The sequence below is a fragment of the Balaenoptera borealis genome (assembly GCF_965194805.1).
Source record: "Balaenoptera borealis genome assembly, chromosome: 3".
Taxonomy (NCBI): Eukaryota; Metazoa; Chordata; class Mammalia; order Artiodactyla; family Balaenopteridae; genus Balaenoptera; species Balaenoptera borealis.
The window spans coordinates 47364112-47378996 of NC_138866.1; the positions used below are offsets into that span (position 1 = coordinate 47364112).

Here is a 14885-nt window from a genome sequence, read left to right on the forward strand (position 1 = left end):
GCAGGTTCTTGTTTTCTTTCCTTTTTTTTTTTTTTCCCCCAGCCATATTCACTTTCATGGATGTAAGTACAGAATAGGCAGATTATTTGATTTAACTTGGACTGTGTTTTAGCAAGACAGGCGGGGGAGTGATTATAAAGACTGACCATGGAATTTAAGCTGGGTTAGGAGGGAAGAGAGGACATGAGGTGGATAAAGGACAGTGAAAATGGTAGGATTGTACGTCCGGGAAGGTTAAAGTTATGTACTAGACAGAGTGACCTGGAGATGGAAGGGTGTGTGTGTGTGGGTGTGTGTGTTGGGAGGAGTGCTGGACATTTTGGAGGGATTTGCAGTGATTGGTGATTACAAAGCCTGGAGTGGGACCCTGGCAGTGAGTGGGTAAGGCAGGACTGAAGAGAGATCACTGGAATCTCCAGAGAAGACCAAGGACTGAAAGGCTAGGATTTTGCGAGGATCATCTATGGGGATAGTAAAATCACCAAGGTTATGATAGGAGTAGTATCGGAGAGTGTGACAGTGTGACAGAAGCGAAATTTTTCATGGAATGAGGGGGATTAACCCTGGCTCGGGTTGTAGATGACTCCAACAAGGCAGAGTGGTGAGTGGAATAATCTGATGATATGTGATTCAAGTGGTAGAAGATTAGGTCGGGGAGGGGAAGATAACTACCCAGAAATGGCAGTGAGGAGAAAAGGGAAAATAAGATATGAAAAGGAAGGAATCTTCAAAGAAATACTTGAAGAAAATTTCCCAGAACTGAAGGATTTTGAGCTTCCAAATTGAAAGGGCCCACTGAATCCCAGCAGAGTGTTTAAATGTAGAGCCACAGCAGAGCATCTCATATTGAATTTTCAGAATATTGGGAACAAACGCTATTCTAAAATCTTCAAGAAAGGAAAAAATATTGCAGTTAAAGGATCAAGAATCAGAAGGCGGGGCTTCCCTGGTGGCGCAGTGGTTAAGAATCCGCCTGCCAATGCAGGGGACATGGGTTCAAGCCCTGGTCCGGGAAGATCCCACATGCCGCGGAGGAACTAAGCCCGTGTGCCACAACTACTGAGTCTGCGCTCTAGAGCCTGCGAGCCACAACTACAGAGCCCATGTGCCACAACTACTGAAGCCCTTGTGCCTAAAGCCCATGCTCTGCAACAAGAGAAGCCACTGCAATGAGAAGCCTGCGCACCACAAGGAAGAGTAGCCCCTGCTTGCCGCAACTAGAGAAAGCCCGTGCGCAGCAATGAAGACCCAACGCAGCCAAAAATAAATAATAAATAAATTAAAAAAAAAAAAGAATCAGGATGGCTTTGGACTTCTCAGTTGTAGTCCTGGGAACTGAAGACAGTGGAGCAATGCTTTCAAAATTCTCAGGGGAAATGCTAGACTGCTCCATGCCGACAACTATAGTTAGTTATGAAAGTAGAATAAAGACACTTTGAGAAGTGTAAGGTTGCAAAAAATGTGTATTCCATATATCCTCTCCCAGGAAGGAGCTAGAGAATGGGAGCAAGGGAACAAATTAGTCAAGAAGATGTGGGTAACAGGCCAAGGACCCAATGTAAGAGTGAGAATCAGAGCATCCCCAGGGTGACGATGAAGTGAGTCCCCGGGATGAAAGTTGTGCGGCGGGTTGAGCAGCAGAGTCCACACTGGAGCAAATCAGAAGGCTCTGCAAAAATGTCTGCCACAAGAGGGTGTTGATAATATAACTGATGTATTTGAAGTATTCAGAGCATTAGACAATTGTGGAAGAATTTAGGAATAAATTAGCAAGAAATCTAAACAAAAATTTAAAAAGATACCTGTAACTGTAGTGAAAAAATTTCAAAAGGAAATAGTATTTACTGAGTCCCAACAGTGTAAATCCTGACTATTGAGCTAATAAAAATTAGGACTATATTGAGCACGTTGAGGGGTTAGAATTGTGTATATTTGTGGAGTGGGGTTTTGGAAAGGAGAGCTAATTTATCACCTTCCATAGTGGGAAGTCAATAGAAAATACTAACACTAAAAAAAAAAAAAAAAAAAAAAATCAGGAAATAAGAGTATAAGAAGGTCATTTAGAGACTTGGAGGTAAATACCAAAAGGAAGAGTAAAAGAGTTGAAAGTCGCTGTCCCTTGGGAGTTGGAAATAGTGGTTGAGGGTAGAGGAACTGTTCATTTTCTTAATAACACCTTGTAGAGTTGTCTCTTTAAACTATATATAAGAATAAGTTTGATTAAAAAAAACGAAGCCAGAAATAGTGTACACATATTTGTATATAAAATATAACATATGAAAGTTGTATGATGAACTCATATTGTCTTCCCTACTACTGGGAAGAAACTATCACAGATTTGTCATATATTCTCAAGTATAGCTCATTTTCTATTCCCTCTTAGTTCTTCTCTTACCTTGACTAGAACAGACTTTTTATAACTTCTTTAACTGCCTGCATTTTCCCAACTGGGATCCCTACAAAGGCTTTTTCTTTAAACATAATAGAGCATAAAAGGGTGTAGGAAAGTATTCTGAATAGAATAACTCCTCCTCTCTCCCAACTTCTTTCTCTCTCTTCAGAGCACAGAGCTGTCATGGAAGCTGCTTTTGTGTATGGGACCACGTACCAATTTGTCTTAACCACAGAAATTGCCCTTTTGGAAAGTATTGGGTATGTATAAGAAGCATAAGTTAACAATTTTAAGTTCACTTATTTCACATTACTTATTCAGCATTTCCATCGTACTCCCACAGTGTGGACTCATCTGAGAGGAATCGTAACCAGATGTGAATATATAAGTGAAACCTGAAATCCTCTTCATCACTATTATCTGCTGTACTAAAATGAACTTAAATATACAGAAGGAATGTTAAACTAAGGTGAACGAAGGCAGTATGGATAAGCCACAAGATGTGATCCCTTGAGTGGCCACGTGTATTTTATGAATAGATCTGCCACAGTGATCAGATAGGTGATAAAATAACAGCTTTCATAACTAAGCTCCAGAGATTCTTCCTGAGAGTTCCATAAGTTACTATACCAGAAAAATCTTATATATATTTGAGTACAGTTTTGAACAGAATGTTTTAAATGTTTAATTTTCTTGTCTAGTTTCTAGCTTACAATTTTAGGTAGAGACCTTCTTTGGACTGCTTTTGGCTGGGCAACCTAGGGTTAAAGTTTTTCTTCTGTTTAGTACATGGGGACACAAGGAATAACCAGTGCATTTGAAGACTTCTAAGTTTGGCTTCAAAATGCTCTTCAGGAAAATGAAAACAAAGCAGGGCAAAATGGTGATTGTGTGACCTTTTTAAACCATGCAAGAGTTTTTAATGAGCCCTCCTGCTCACCTCTCAGAAAATAGTGACTATTTGATATACCACACACAATTAATTAAATCCCAGACATTTTACAACTTTGTAAACATAGAGGTTAGTACACAGAAAACTGATAAAGTGAAACAATTTTTTTTTTTTTTTTTTGCGGGGAGTGGATAGGCAGAGAGTGAAGTGCTTGCAAAGAAAAGTTATGTTTTTATTGCTCTGTATGACATTAACCAGCATTCCTTTTTCTATCTTCTTATTGAACTGCCATTCTGCTGGTTCCCTCAGTGAGTTAAATAAAACTTTGATGCATGTTTGCTATTTGTATAAGAATTAATGTTTTTAACAATTTGAGAATCATGCTGACAATACCCTAAAACTTTACAGTAAGTAGTCACTGAGTCTCAAGATACTTACAGTGAGCAGTACTGTAGCCAGCTACTTTGCTACTCCCAATGTAGACTACCAATATCCCATCTTGGAATGGGGGAACCTTGAGATTCTCAGTCCCATTATGATTCTGTGCTAGCCCCACACTTTCTCTGAGGGTTGTTTGTATTTTCTCTTGCATTACTAGCTTCTTTATTTTTCTGTTAATGAATAATTGCAAGTAACGGTGACATGCTTAAAACATAGAGGTTTGGTTATTTACTGGCAAGGTATAAGTCCTCTCATTTATTTTACAAATACTATTCAACAAGACAGACTATATATTGATCTATAACTAAACATTGTAATGTTCTGGAAGGATTTATGCTTTCCCCCATTTTAAAAATGAGAATTTAAAAATGTACAGTTATTCTGTTTTTCATAAACTTTTGAGTACATGACATATTGGAGAAGTTTGCATTCTCATTTATTCATGGCTACAAAATGGTGAGGAGTCATATCTGGACCTGATGTGATAGTGAAGGACTGTGGATTCAGAATAATGTAGTCCTGGGACATCACTTCTGAGTGAAGTAGTTAGTGATGACTTCGAGTTGTCTCCTAATGGGGAAGAGGTGAATGTATCTTTTCTTTCATTTGTTCTTTTTATTTTCTTCTTTCCTTTGGTCATTGTTTCATTCAACAAATATTTATTGAATGCCTTCTATGTTCTAGGCACTATTCTAGTTGCTGGGGCGATAACACTGAATAATCTAGTATATTAATTGTTATATCATGTTGGACCTGAGTATGTTTGAAATGTCGGTTAAGAAGGGTATATATGCTCTGTAATGGCCTATATGGGAAAAGAATCTAAAAAAGAGTGGAGAGATATATATATATATATATCTGATTCACTTTGCTGTACACCTGAAACTAATACAACATTGTAAATCAACTATACTCCAATAAATTTTTTTTTAAATGGTAAAAAAATTTAAAAAGAAGGGTATATGTGATAGGTAGTACAAGAGGTAGCATGCTATAGAGACACCAGTACTTTCTGCTACCTCCCCATATTCCCTTCTTAAAGAATCTGTGTATAGGCCAAGAAGGGTGTTACCCCTACCTCATACATATCACAGTCAATTAAGTTGGAGGTGGCCACCTGACCTAGAGTCATCCAATCCATGGACTTACCTGAGCAGATAGGATGCCTTTTCCAGGAACTTGGAATTGGGCATGGAGAAGCTGGACTATACAGCATTTTGGCTCTCTTGCCCGCAGGAATGTTTTGCGCATGTAGAAGTAAAGCAGAGAGAGCGGGGAGGTAAAAAGTGTTGATGGCCAAATGTCCCTGAACTCTTGCTGTTCAGATCTATACATTTATTCTGTGATCCAGTTACTTGAATTTTCCGTGTATTCTGTGAGATGCTCTTCTGAACTACCAGTAAATCCCCCTCACTCCCACCTTTTTGCTGTCTGTTACCTACAACCAAATGATCCCTGATTAAATAACTTTCCAACATTATTTTATTCTTTCAGAGGTTATGATAGGTAGTCCAACCTCAGCTGGGTCCTCTTGCTCTCAACACTTTCCTTTCAGCAATATGTGACTATTTATGGTTCCTCTCAAAAAGTTATACACTTTGCCAGCAAGGATCTCATTCAAATGTGATGGAGAAATTAAAACCTTTACAGACAAGCAAAAGCTGAGAGAGTTCAGCACTACCAAACCAGCTTTACAACAAATGCTAAAGGAACTTCTCTAGGCAAGAAACACAAGAGAAGGAAAACACCTACGATAACAAACCCAAAACATTTAAGAAAATGGGAATAGGAACATACATATCGATAATTACCTTGAATGTAAATGGATTAAATGCTTCCACCAAAAGACACAGGCTGGCTGAATGGATACAAAAACAAGACCCATATATATGCTGTCTACAAGAGACCCACTTCAGACCTAGAGACACATACAGACTGAAAGTGAGGGGATGGAAAAAGATATTCCATGCAAATGGAAATCAAAAGAAAGCTGGAGTAGCAATTCTCATATCAGACAAAATAGACTTTAAAATAAAGACTATTACAAGAGACAAAGAAGGACACTATATAATGATCAAGGGATCGATCCAAGAGGAAGGTATAACAATTGTAAATATTTATGCACCCAACATAGGAGCACCTCAATACATAAGGCAAGTACTAACAGCCATAAAAGGGGAAATCGACAGCAACACAATCATAGTAGGGGACTTTAACACCCCACTTTCACCAATGGACAGATCATCCAAAATGAAAATAAATAAGGAAACACAAGCTTTAAATGATACATTAAACAAGATGGACTTAATTGATATTTATAGGACATTCCACCCAAAAACAACAGAATACACATTTTTCTCAAGTGCTCATGGAACATTCTCCAGGATAGATCATATCTTGGGTCACAAATCAAACCTTGGTAAATTTAAGAAAATTGAAATCGTATCAAGTATCTTTTCCGACCACAACGCTATGAAACTAGATATCAATTACAGGAAAAGATCTGTAAAAAATACAAACACATGGAGGCTACACAATACATTACTTAATAATGAAGTGATTACTGAAGAAATCAAAGGGGAAATCAAAAAATACCTAGAAATAAATGACAATGGAGATACGACGACCCAAAACCTATGGGACGCAGCAAAAGCAGTGCTAAGAGGGAAGTTTATAGCAATACAAGCCTACCTCAAGAAACAGGAAACATCTCGAATAAACAACCTAACCTTGCACCTAAAGCAATTAGAGAAAGAAGAACAAAAAAACCCCAAAGCCAGCAGAAGGAAAGAAATTATAAAGATCAGGTCAGAAATAAATGAAAAAGAAATGAAGGAAACAATAGCAAAAATCAATGAAACTAAAAGCTGGTTCTTTGAGAAGATAAACAAAATTGATAAACCATTAGCCAGACTCATCAAGAGAAAAAGGGAGAAGACTCAGATCAATAGAATTAGAAATGAAAAAGGAGAAATAACCACTGACACTGCAGAAATACAAAGATCATGAGAGATTACTACAAGCAACTCTATGCCAATAAAATGGACAACCTGGAAGAAATGGACAGATTCTTAGAAATGCACAAACTGCCGAGACTGAACCAGGAAGAAATAGAAAATATGAACAGACCAATCACAAGCACTGAAATTGAAACTGTGATTAAAAACCTTCCAACAAACAAAAGCCCAGGACCAGATGGCTTCACAGGTGAATTCTATCAAACATTTAGAGAAGAGCTAACACCTATCCTTCTCAAACTCTTCCAAAATATTGCAGAGGGAGGAACACTCCCAAACTCATTCTACGAGGCCACCATCACCCTGATACCAAAACCAGACAAAGATGTCACAAAGAAAGAAAACTACAGGCCAATATCACTGATGAACATAGATGCAAAAATCCTCAACAAAATACTCGCAAACAGAATCCAACAGCACATTAAAAGGATCATACACCATGATCAAGTGGGGTTTATCCCAGGAATGCAAGGATTCTTCAATATACGCAAATCAATCAATGTGATACACCATATTAACAAATTGAAGGAGAAAAACCATATGATCATCTCAATAGATGCAGAGAAAGCTTTTGACAAAATTCAACACCAATTTATGATAAAAGCCCTGCAGAAAGTAGGCATAGAGGGAACTTTCCTCAACATAATAAAGGCCATATATGACAAACCCACAGCCAACATTGTCCTCAATGGTGAAAAACTGAAACCATTTCCACTAAGATCAGGAACAAGACAAGGTTGCCCACTCTCACCACTATTATTCAACATAGTTTTGGAAGTGTTAGCCACAGCAATCAGAGAAGAGAAAGAAATAAAAGGAATCCAAATCGGAAAAGAAGAAGTAAAGCTGTCACTATTTGCAGATGACATGATACTATACATAGAGAATCCTAAAGAGGCTACCAGAAAACTCCTAGAGCTAATCAATGAATTTGGTAAAGTAGCAGGATACAAAATTAATGCACAGAAATCGCTTGCATTTCTATACACTAATGACGAAAAATCTGAAAGTGAAATTAAGAAAACACTCCCGTTTACCATTGCAACAAAAAGAATAAGATATCTAGGAATAAACCTACCTAAGGAGACAAAAGACCTGTATGCAGAAAATTATAAGACACTGATGAAAGAAATTAAAGATGATACAAATAGATGGAGAGATATACCATGTTCCTGGATTGGAAGAATCAACATTGTGAAAATGACTCTACTACCCAAAGCAATCTACAGATTCAATGCAATCCCTATCAAACTACCACTGGCATTTTTCACAGAACTAGAACAAAAAATTTCACAATTTGTATGGAAACACAAAAGACCCCGAATAGCCAAAGCAATCTTGAGAACGAAAAATGGAGCTGGGGGAATCAGGCTCCCTGACTTCAGACTATACTACAAAGCTTCAGTAATCAAGACAGTTTGGTACTGGCACAAAAACAGAAATATAGATCAATGGAACAGGATAGAAAGCCCAGAGATAAACCCACGTACATATGGTCACCTTATCTTTGATAAAGGAGGCAAGCATATACAGTGGAGAAAAGACAGCCTCTTCAATAAGTGGTGCTGGGAAAATTGGACAGGTACATGTAAAAGTATGAAATTAGAACACTCCCTGACACCATGCACAAAAATAAACTCCAAATGGATTAAAGACCTAAGTGTAAGGCCAGACACTATCAAACTCTTAGAGGAAAACATAGGCAGAACACTCTATGACATACATCACAGCAAGATTCTTTTTGACCCAGCTCCCAGAGAAATGGAAATAAGAACACAAATAAACAAATGGGACCTAATGAAACTTAAAAGCTTTTGCACAGCAAAGGAAACCATAAACAAGACCAAAAGACAACCCTTAGAATGGGAGAAAATATTTGCAAATGAAGCAACTGACAAAGGATTAATCTCCAAGATTTACAAGCAGCTCATGCAGCTCAATAACAAAAAAACGAACAACCCAATCCAAAAATGGGCAGAAGACCTAAATAGACATTTCTCCAAAGAAGATATACAGATGGCCTACAGACACATGAAAGAATGCTCAACATCATTAATCATTAGAGAAATGCAAATCAAAACTACAATGAGATATCATCTCACACCGGTCAGAATGGCCATCATCAAAAAATCTAGAAACAATAAATGCTGGAGAGGGTGTGGAGGAAAGGGAACACTCTTGCACTGTTGGTGGGAATGTAAATTGATACAGCCACTATGGAGAACAGTATGGAGGTTCCTTAAAAAACTAAAAATAGAACTACCATACGACCCAGCAATCCCACTACTGGGCATATACCCTGAGAAAACCATAGGTCAAAAAATATCATGTACCACAATGTTCATTGCAGCTCTATTTACAATAGCCAGGACCTGGAAGCAACCTAAATGTCCATCGACAGACGAATGGATAAAGAAGATGTGGCACATATATACAATGGAATATTACTCAGCCATAAAAAGAAATGAAATGGAGGTATTTGTAATGAGGTGGATGGAGTTAGAGTCTGTCATACAGAGTGAAGTAAGTCAGAAAGAGAAAAACAAATACAGTATGCTAACACATATATATGGAATCTAAGGAAAAAAAAAAAAAAAAAAAAAAGGCCATGAAGAACCTAGTGGCAAGACGGGAATAAAGACACAGACCTACTAGAGAATGGACTTGAGGATATGGGGAGGGGGTGGGGTGAGATGTGACAGGTTAAGAGAGTGTCATGGACATATATACACTACCAAATGTAAAATAGATAGCTAGTGGGAAGCAGCCGCATAGCACAGGGAGATCAGCTCGGTGCTTTGTGACCACCTAGAGGGGTGGGATGGGGAGGGTGGGAGGGAGGGAGATGCAAGAGGGAAGAGAAATGGGAACATATTGTATATGTATAACTGATTCACTTTGTTATAAAGCAGAAGCTAACACAGTATTGTAAGGCAATTATACTTCAATAAAGATGTTTAAAAAAAAAAAAAAGTTATACACTTTGATTGGGTCTTGGCTCTATAGTTCCTTTTGTCTGAAATACCCATTAGTCTTATCTTCTTGGAGAAGTCATTCTCTCTTACTGTTTTCAGTCTCTATGATGAGCTCCCTTCCCTTCCCTTCCCTTTCTTCTCTTTACTGACTTGAGGCAGAATGAAATATTTCTTTGTTTCTCATAGCACTTTGTATATTCTAGCACTTATGAATCACATTTTCATTTTTTTACGAAATATATGTCCCTTAGCCTAAGCCCCTCAAGGATTTGAATCATCTTATTCATCTTATTCTCTTATATTCAACATAGGGCCTAACAGTGTAGGCATTAAGTAATCTTTGATCATTTCTTTAATCACTGAATATATTAGAAATTACTTTGCAATTAAATTTGAAATCAGTGAATCTTGGAGCTCAGTTGAAGCATGTGTCAAGAATTAAAATAATATTGTAAAAATAAAAATTTGCAGTATTTTGCCAAACTCTACTAATGCCATATGGAGATTTATAAAATGCTATTTTAATTTTGGCAAACCTTACTTACTCACTCTAAGTTTATCTTTGAATTCTCTTGAAGGGAATGCCAAAACTCAAATTATAAGCCATATTTGCTGAGTTTTGTAATATTTCAGATACAAACTCACTAACTCCCACAAAGTGTCACATGGTTTCTATTTTAAGGCATGTTTTGGCTGAAGTTTATTCAAAACAGATTTGGGTTTAAATTAAACCTAGAAAATTTGTGTTACAAAGCTTTATTTATTTAGCACAGCTATAGAAAAGCTACTATATTTTAAGATAATCTCATTGTCCTCAAGGTGACAGTCTTTTATCTAAAAAAAAAGATTGTGTAGACCTGTCTCTAATTTAGAAGCTACCATATGAAAGAGTTCAGGAAAAAAACTGTTTATACAACTCAGAAATTTCTTATATCCTCTTTTTTGCTTAGGTCCATTTTATTTTGTTATATTGTTTTAGGATTTTACCAAAACAGTAATTCAAAAGCATGGACAAAGAGATTTGTTATATCTTTCTGCATGGTAGAAGGATCACACGTTGAACTTCAAGTGGGTCTGTCCCTAATTTTTAATTTACAGCACTGAAGATATAGAATACGCACATCTCTATTTTTTTCATTGTAAACCAGTCTTGGACTTGACCCAGCAATGTAGGAGAACACTAATGGAACAGTCATTGACTACACTGAACATTCATCGTTTTATGAAGACAATGGAAGCACCTCTGCTGGTATGTGTCTTATTTAAATATATTAGATAATTCATATATAAGATTTATTGTTTTGATTCACAGATATGCATTTTACTTAGATGAGCTATCTCTTTCCCTCTTGGACATATTTATTTCATTTAGGCAGATTTAGGAGTAGTACCTTATTAAAGGTAGAATAGAAGATAGACTGTATTCATAAAATGATATTTTAATGCCTTGAAATGTTGTTGTTTTGAAAATGCCTTGAAGTGCTGTTCTTTTGAAATCCAATATAGCACTGTAATTATAATGGTAGTTGTAATGAACTGTGGAAATATTCTGTGGTAGTTATAAAGAACTGTGACCATTCTAAGATCACAAAGATTACATCATGGGTTAAGAAAAGACCTCTTTTGTGAATGTTTTGATCCCTGTTTTAAAAGTTCCTAAATATTGGAACTATAGCATTTCTGGTGCCCCACTTCCCTTACTGTCAGCCTGGAAGAATTTTAGAGAGACTCAGTAGGTGATCAGCAGACTTTTCTCTCTGAAAGTTCGAAGGGTTGTCCTGAGCATATGTAAAACCTTCAGTAGGCCTTCCCACTCACTATGTCCTTTTTAAATAAAAATTGTGCATATGTGCCATAAATAATCCAAACAGTGCAGCAAAGTATAAAGAATAAAAAATTTAAAAGCCACCAGTTCCCATCATTCAGAAATGAACTGTTAGATGCACACCAGTCATCTCTGCATCCATATAGATACATACAGATAGAGGGATGAATGGATTAATGGACATATATTGCATGAGTTACTTTATAGTAAGAAACATTATATTTAATCTTATTTGAATTTAAGAGAAGAAAAAGAAACTGATGTGAAACTAGAGGAATTATGGAACTTTTGAGAAATTGTTTCTTCATCAGAGGGCTTTTTAGGAAATATTGTCTTAAGTGTTGAAGTGATTGTGAACAACATTAAGAAATGAAAATCATTATTTAAAAAACTACATATTTCTATTTTAGCTAATGTTGATTTACTCTTTGCCGTGAAAGATGAGAATACTAACTTCTTACATTTATTTCCATCTCAGCTCCTCTTACCCTCCAGATTTTAGTTTTGTGTTATTTTACATTGTAAAGGTTATAATATTTATACTGTGTTCTATAACCATAATTCCCACTTTAAAAAAAAGCCTTTCTTCCACATTTAAATAGATTCAGAGCTCACCAGCCCCAATTTTACTGGCTTCATTCCTGAGTTCTTTATTTTGGTCAGTTTTTATTTGGTTAGATTTTGGCTTCAAACAACTAAAAAAAAGAAGCAGTATGTAGATCTTTTTTCCTTTCCTTTCACTGGGGTACGAGAGGGGACATTTATGTTATTTCCATGGGGAGAATATCCTCTGAATTTGGTTTGATCTTCCATTTCACCACAAATCCCAGGTCAGTTCCTTGTACAGTTCTTCACCATTTCTCTCCCTCCTCATTTCCTTTTCTTCCAATGTTGAGGTATTAAGAATTCTCAGGATTTTATCTATTCACCAGTAGACATTATCTATAAACATTAATAAAAAATGGAAACTGGGATTCAGACTTTTGGTAAATTCTGGATGCATGATCACTGCAATTATATGCATTATTTTACTTCTAAGCATGTGAAAATAGATGCAGGTTGAAGTTTTTGTGTGTGCATTTGTGTGTGTGTATTTGTATCTATTTTAAGTAGATAGGGTACTTGGGTGTTTAATTATTGTAGATATAAAAGCACAACTGCATCTTATAATCATGATAGGGGCATGTCATTTTAAGTCTTGACAAACTGAAAACAAATCTTAAGCATAGGAATTTTAAGTGATTTCAATCTTAAGTCAATTAAGTGAGATTCTGGCAGGCATGGAGTTACCCTAGATGCCTTCTTAAGATTCCCAGCAATGAAAACAGATGGGAAAATGGTACAATTATTGTGCTGTTGGCTAATACCAAGGACATTTTGGAATGCTGATGATCTTCTCTATGATCAGTTTATTCTGATAGATAGAAAAATTTTATCTGAATACTAGGAAGAATCTTCAAGTGCAAATACCTGATAAAATATTTTAAAATAGATAAATTATTATATAATCATTTTCCTGTAAATTTTTATTTATTTTTTGTTTGTGCATCTGAGATAGCTCTCTGTCTCAGACAGATCCAGAACACTTGACTTAATTTAAGCCTATTCTTATATAGGTAATTAGAAGGATGCTATTATGGTTTATTCAGTTAACTTCTATTATTTCTTGCAGGCTCATGTGGCAGTGTACAATATTATATAGCAAGGTGTTGGCTCCTGACATTATTGTCTCATATCTTTTTTTTTTTTATTGTGGCAAAAAATGCAATTTACCCTCTTCACAATTTTTACAAATATACAGTACAGTATTGTTCACTATATGCGTGTTGTTGTACAAGAGATCTCTATAACTTTTCCATCTTGAATGACTGAAACTCTGTATCCATTCAAAAACAACTCCCCTGTTCTCCTCTCCTCAGCCCTGGCAAGCACCATTCTACTTTCTGCTTCTGTGAGTTTGGTTACTTTAGAGACCTCTTATAAATAGAATCATGCAGTATGTCTTTTTATAATTAGCTTATTTCACTTAGCATGATGTCCTCAAGGTGCATCCATGTTGTAGCATTTGTTAGGATTTCCTTCTTTTTTAAGACCAAATAATATTCCATTGTGTGTGTGTGTGTGTGTGTACAGATGTACATGTATCAATATCACATTTTACTGATCCATTCATCCATTGATGGATGTTTAAGTTGCTTATACATCTTGACTATTGTGAATAATGCTACAATGAACATGGGTGTGCAAATATCTCTTTGAGATCCTGTTTTCTTTTGGATATATACCCAGAAATAGGATTGCTAGATCATATGGTAGTTCTATTTTTGATTTTTTGACGAATCTCTGTACTCTTTTCCATAGTAGCTACACCAAGTTACATTGCTGCCAGCAGTGTGCAAGAGTTCCATTTTTCTCCACAACCTTGCTCATACTTGTTGTTTTCTGTTGTTTTTGTTATTGTTTTTTTAATACTAGCCATCCTAATGATTGTGAGGTGATATTTCATTGTTGTTTTGATTTGTGTTTCATTGATGATTAGTGATATGCAGCATCTTTTCATATGCTTATTGGCCATTTATATATCTTCTTTGGAGAAATATCTGTGTAAGTCCTTTGCCCATTTTTTAATTGGTATTTTTATTACTGTTGTTAAGTTGTATGAGCTCTTTAAATATTCTGGATATTAACCCCTTATCTGATACATGATTTGTAATATTTTCTCCCATTTCATAGGTTACTTTTCCACTCTGTTTATTGTTCCCTTTGCTGTGCAGACATTTTTAAGTTTGATGTAGTTCCATTTGTTTAGTTTTCCTTTTGTTGCCTGTGCTTGTGGTGTCATTTTCAGGAAATCATTTCCATTCCAATGTCATGAAGATTTCCCCCTATTTTTTCTTCCAGGAGTTTTATAGTTTCATGTTCTACATTTAGGTCTCTAATTCATTTTGAGTTAATTTTTGTATGTGGTGTAAGATGATGCTTCCTTTTGATTCTTTTGCATGTGGATATCTAGTTTTCCCAACACCATTTGTTGAAGAGACTATCCTTTCCCCATTATATAGCCTTAGTGCCCTTGTCAAAGATCAGTTGACCATATATGCAAGGGTTTATTTCTGGACTCTCTATTTTGTTCCATTAGTCTATATGTCTGTCTTTATGCCAGTACTACACTGTTTTGATTACTGTAGCTTTGTCATATGTTTTGAAATCAGGAAGTGTGAGGCCCCAGCTTTGTTCTTCTTTCTCAAGATTGTTTTGGCTATTTAGGGTCCCTTGAGATTCCATATGTATTTTAGGATGGTTTTTCTATTTCTGCAAAAAATGCCATTGGGATTTTGAGACG

General features: G+C 36.1%; 1 protein-coding gene across 7 annotated transcripts in view; it reads left to right on the forward strand.

Moving 5' to 3' along the window:
* Window positions 1-14885, forward strand: part of TXNDC16 (thioredoxin domain containing 16) — a 137420-nt gene that overhangs the window by 32344 nt on the left and 90191 nt on the right. For all 7 annotated transcript variants that reach the window (XM_082384820.1, XM_082384819.1, XM_082384824.1 and 4 more), the window contains 2 exons: window positions 2562-2652; window positions 10816-10966. In XM_082384820.1, the coding sequence (XP_082240946.1) occupies window positions 2562-2652; window positions 10816-10966 (242 nt within the window). The remainder of the gene's footprint in view (window positions 1-2561; window positions 2653-10815; window positions 10967-14885) is intronic.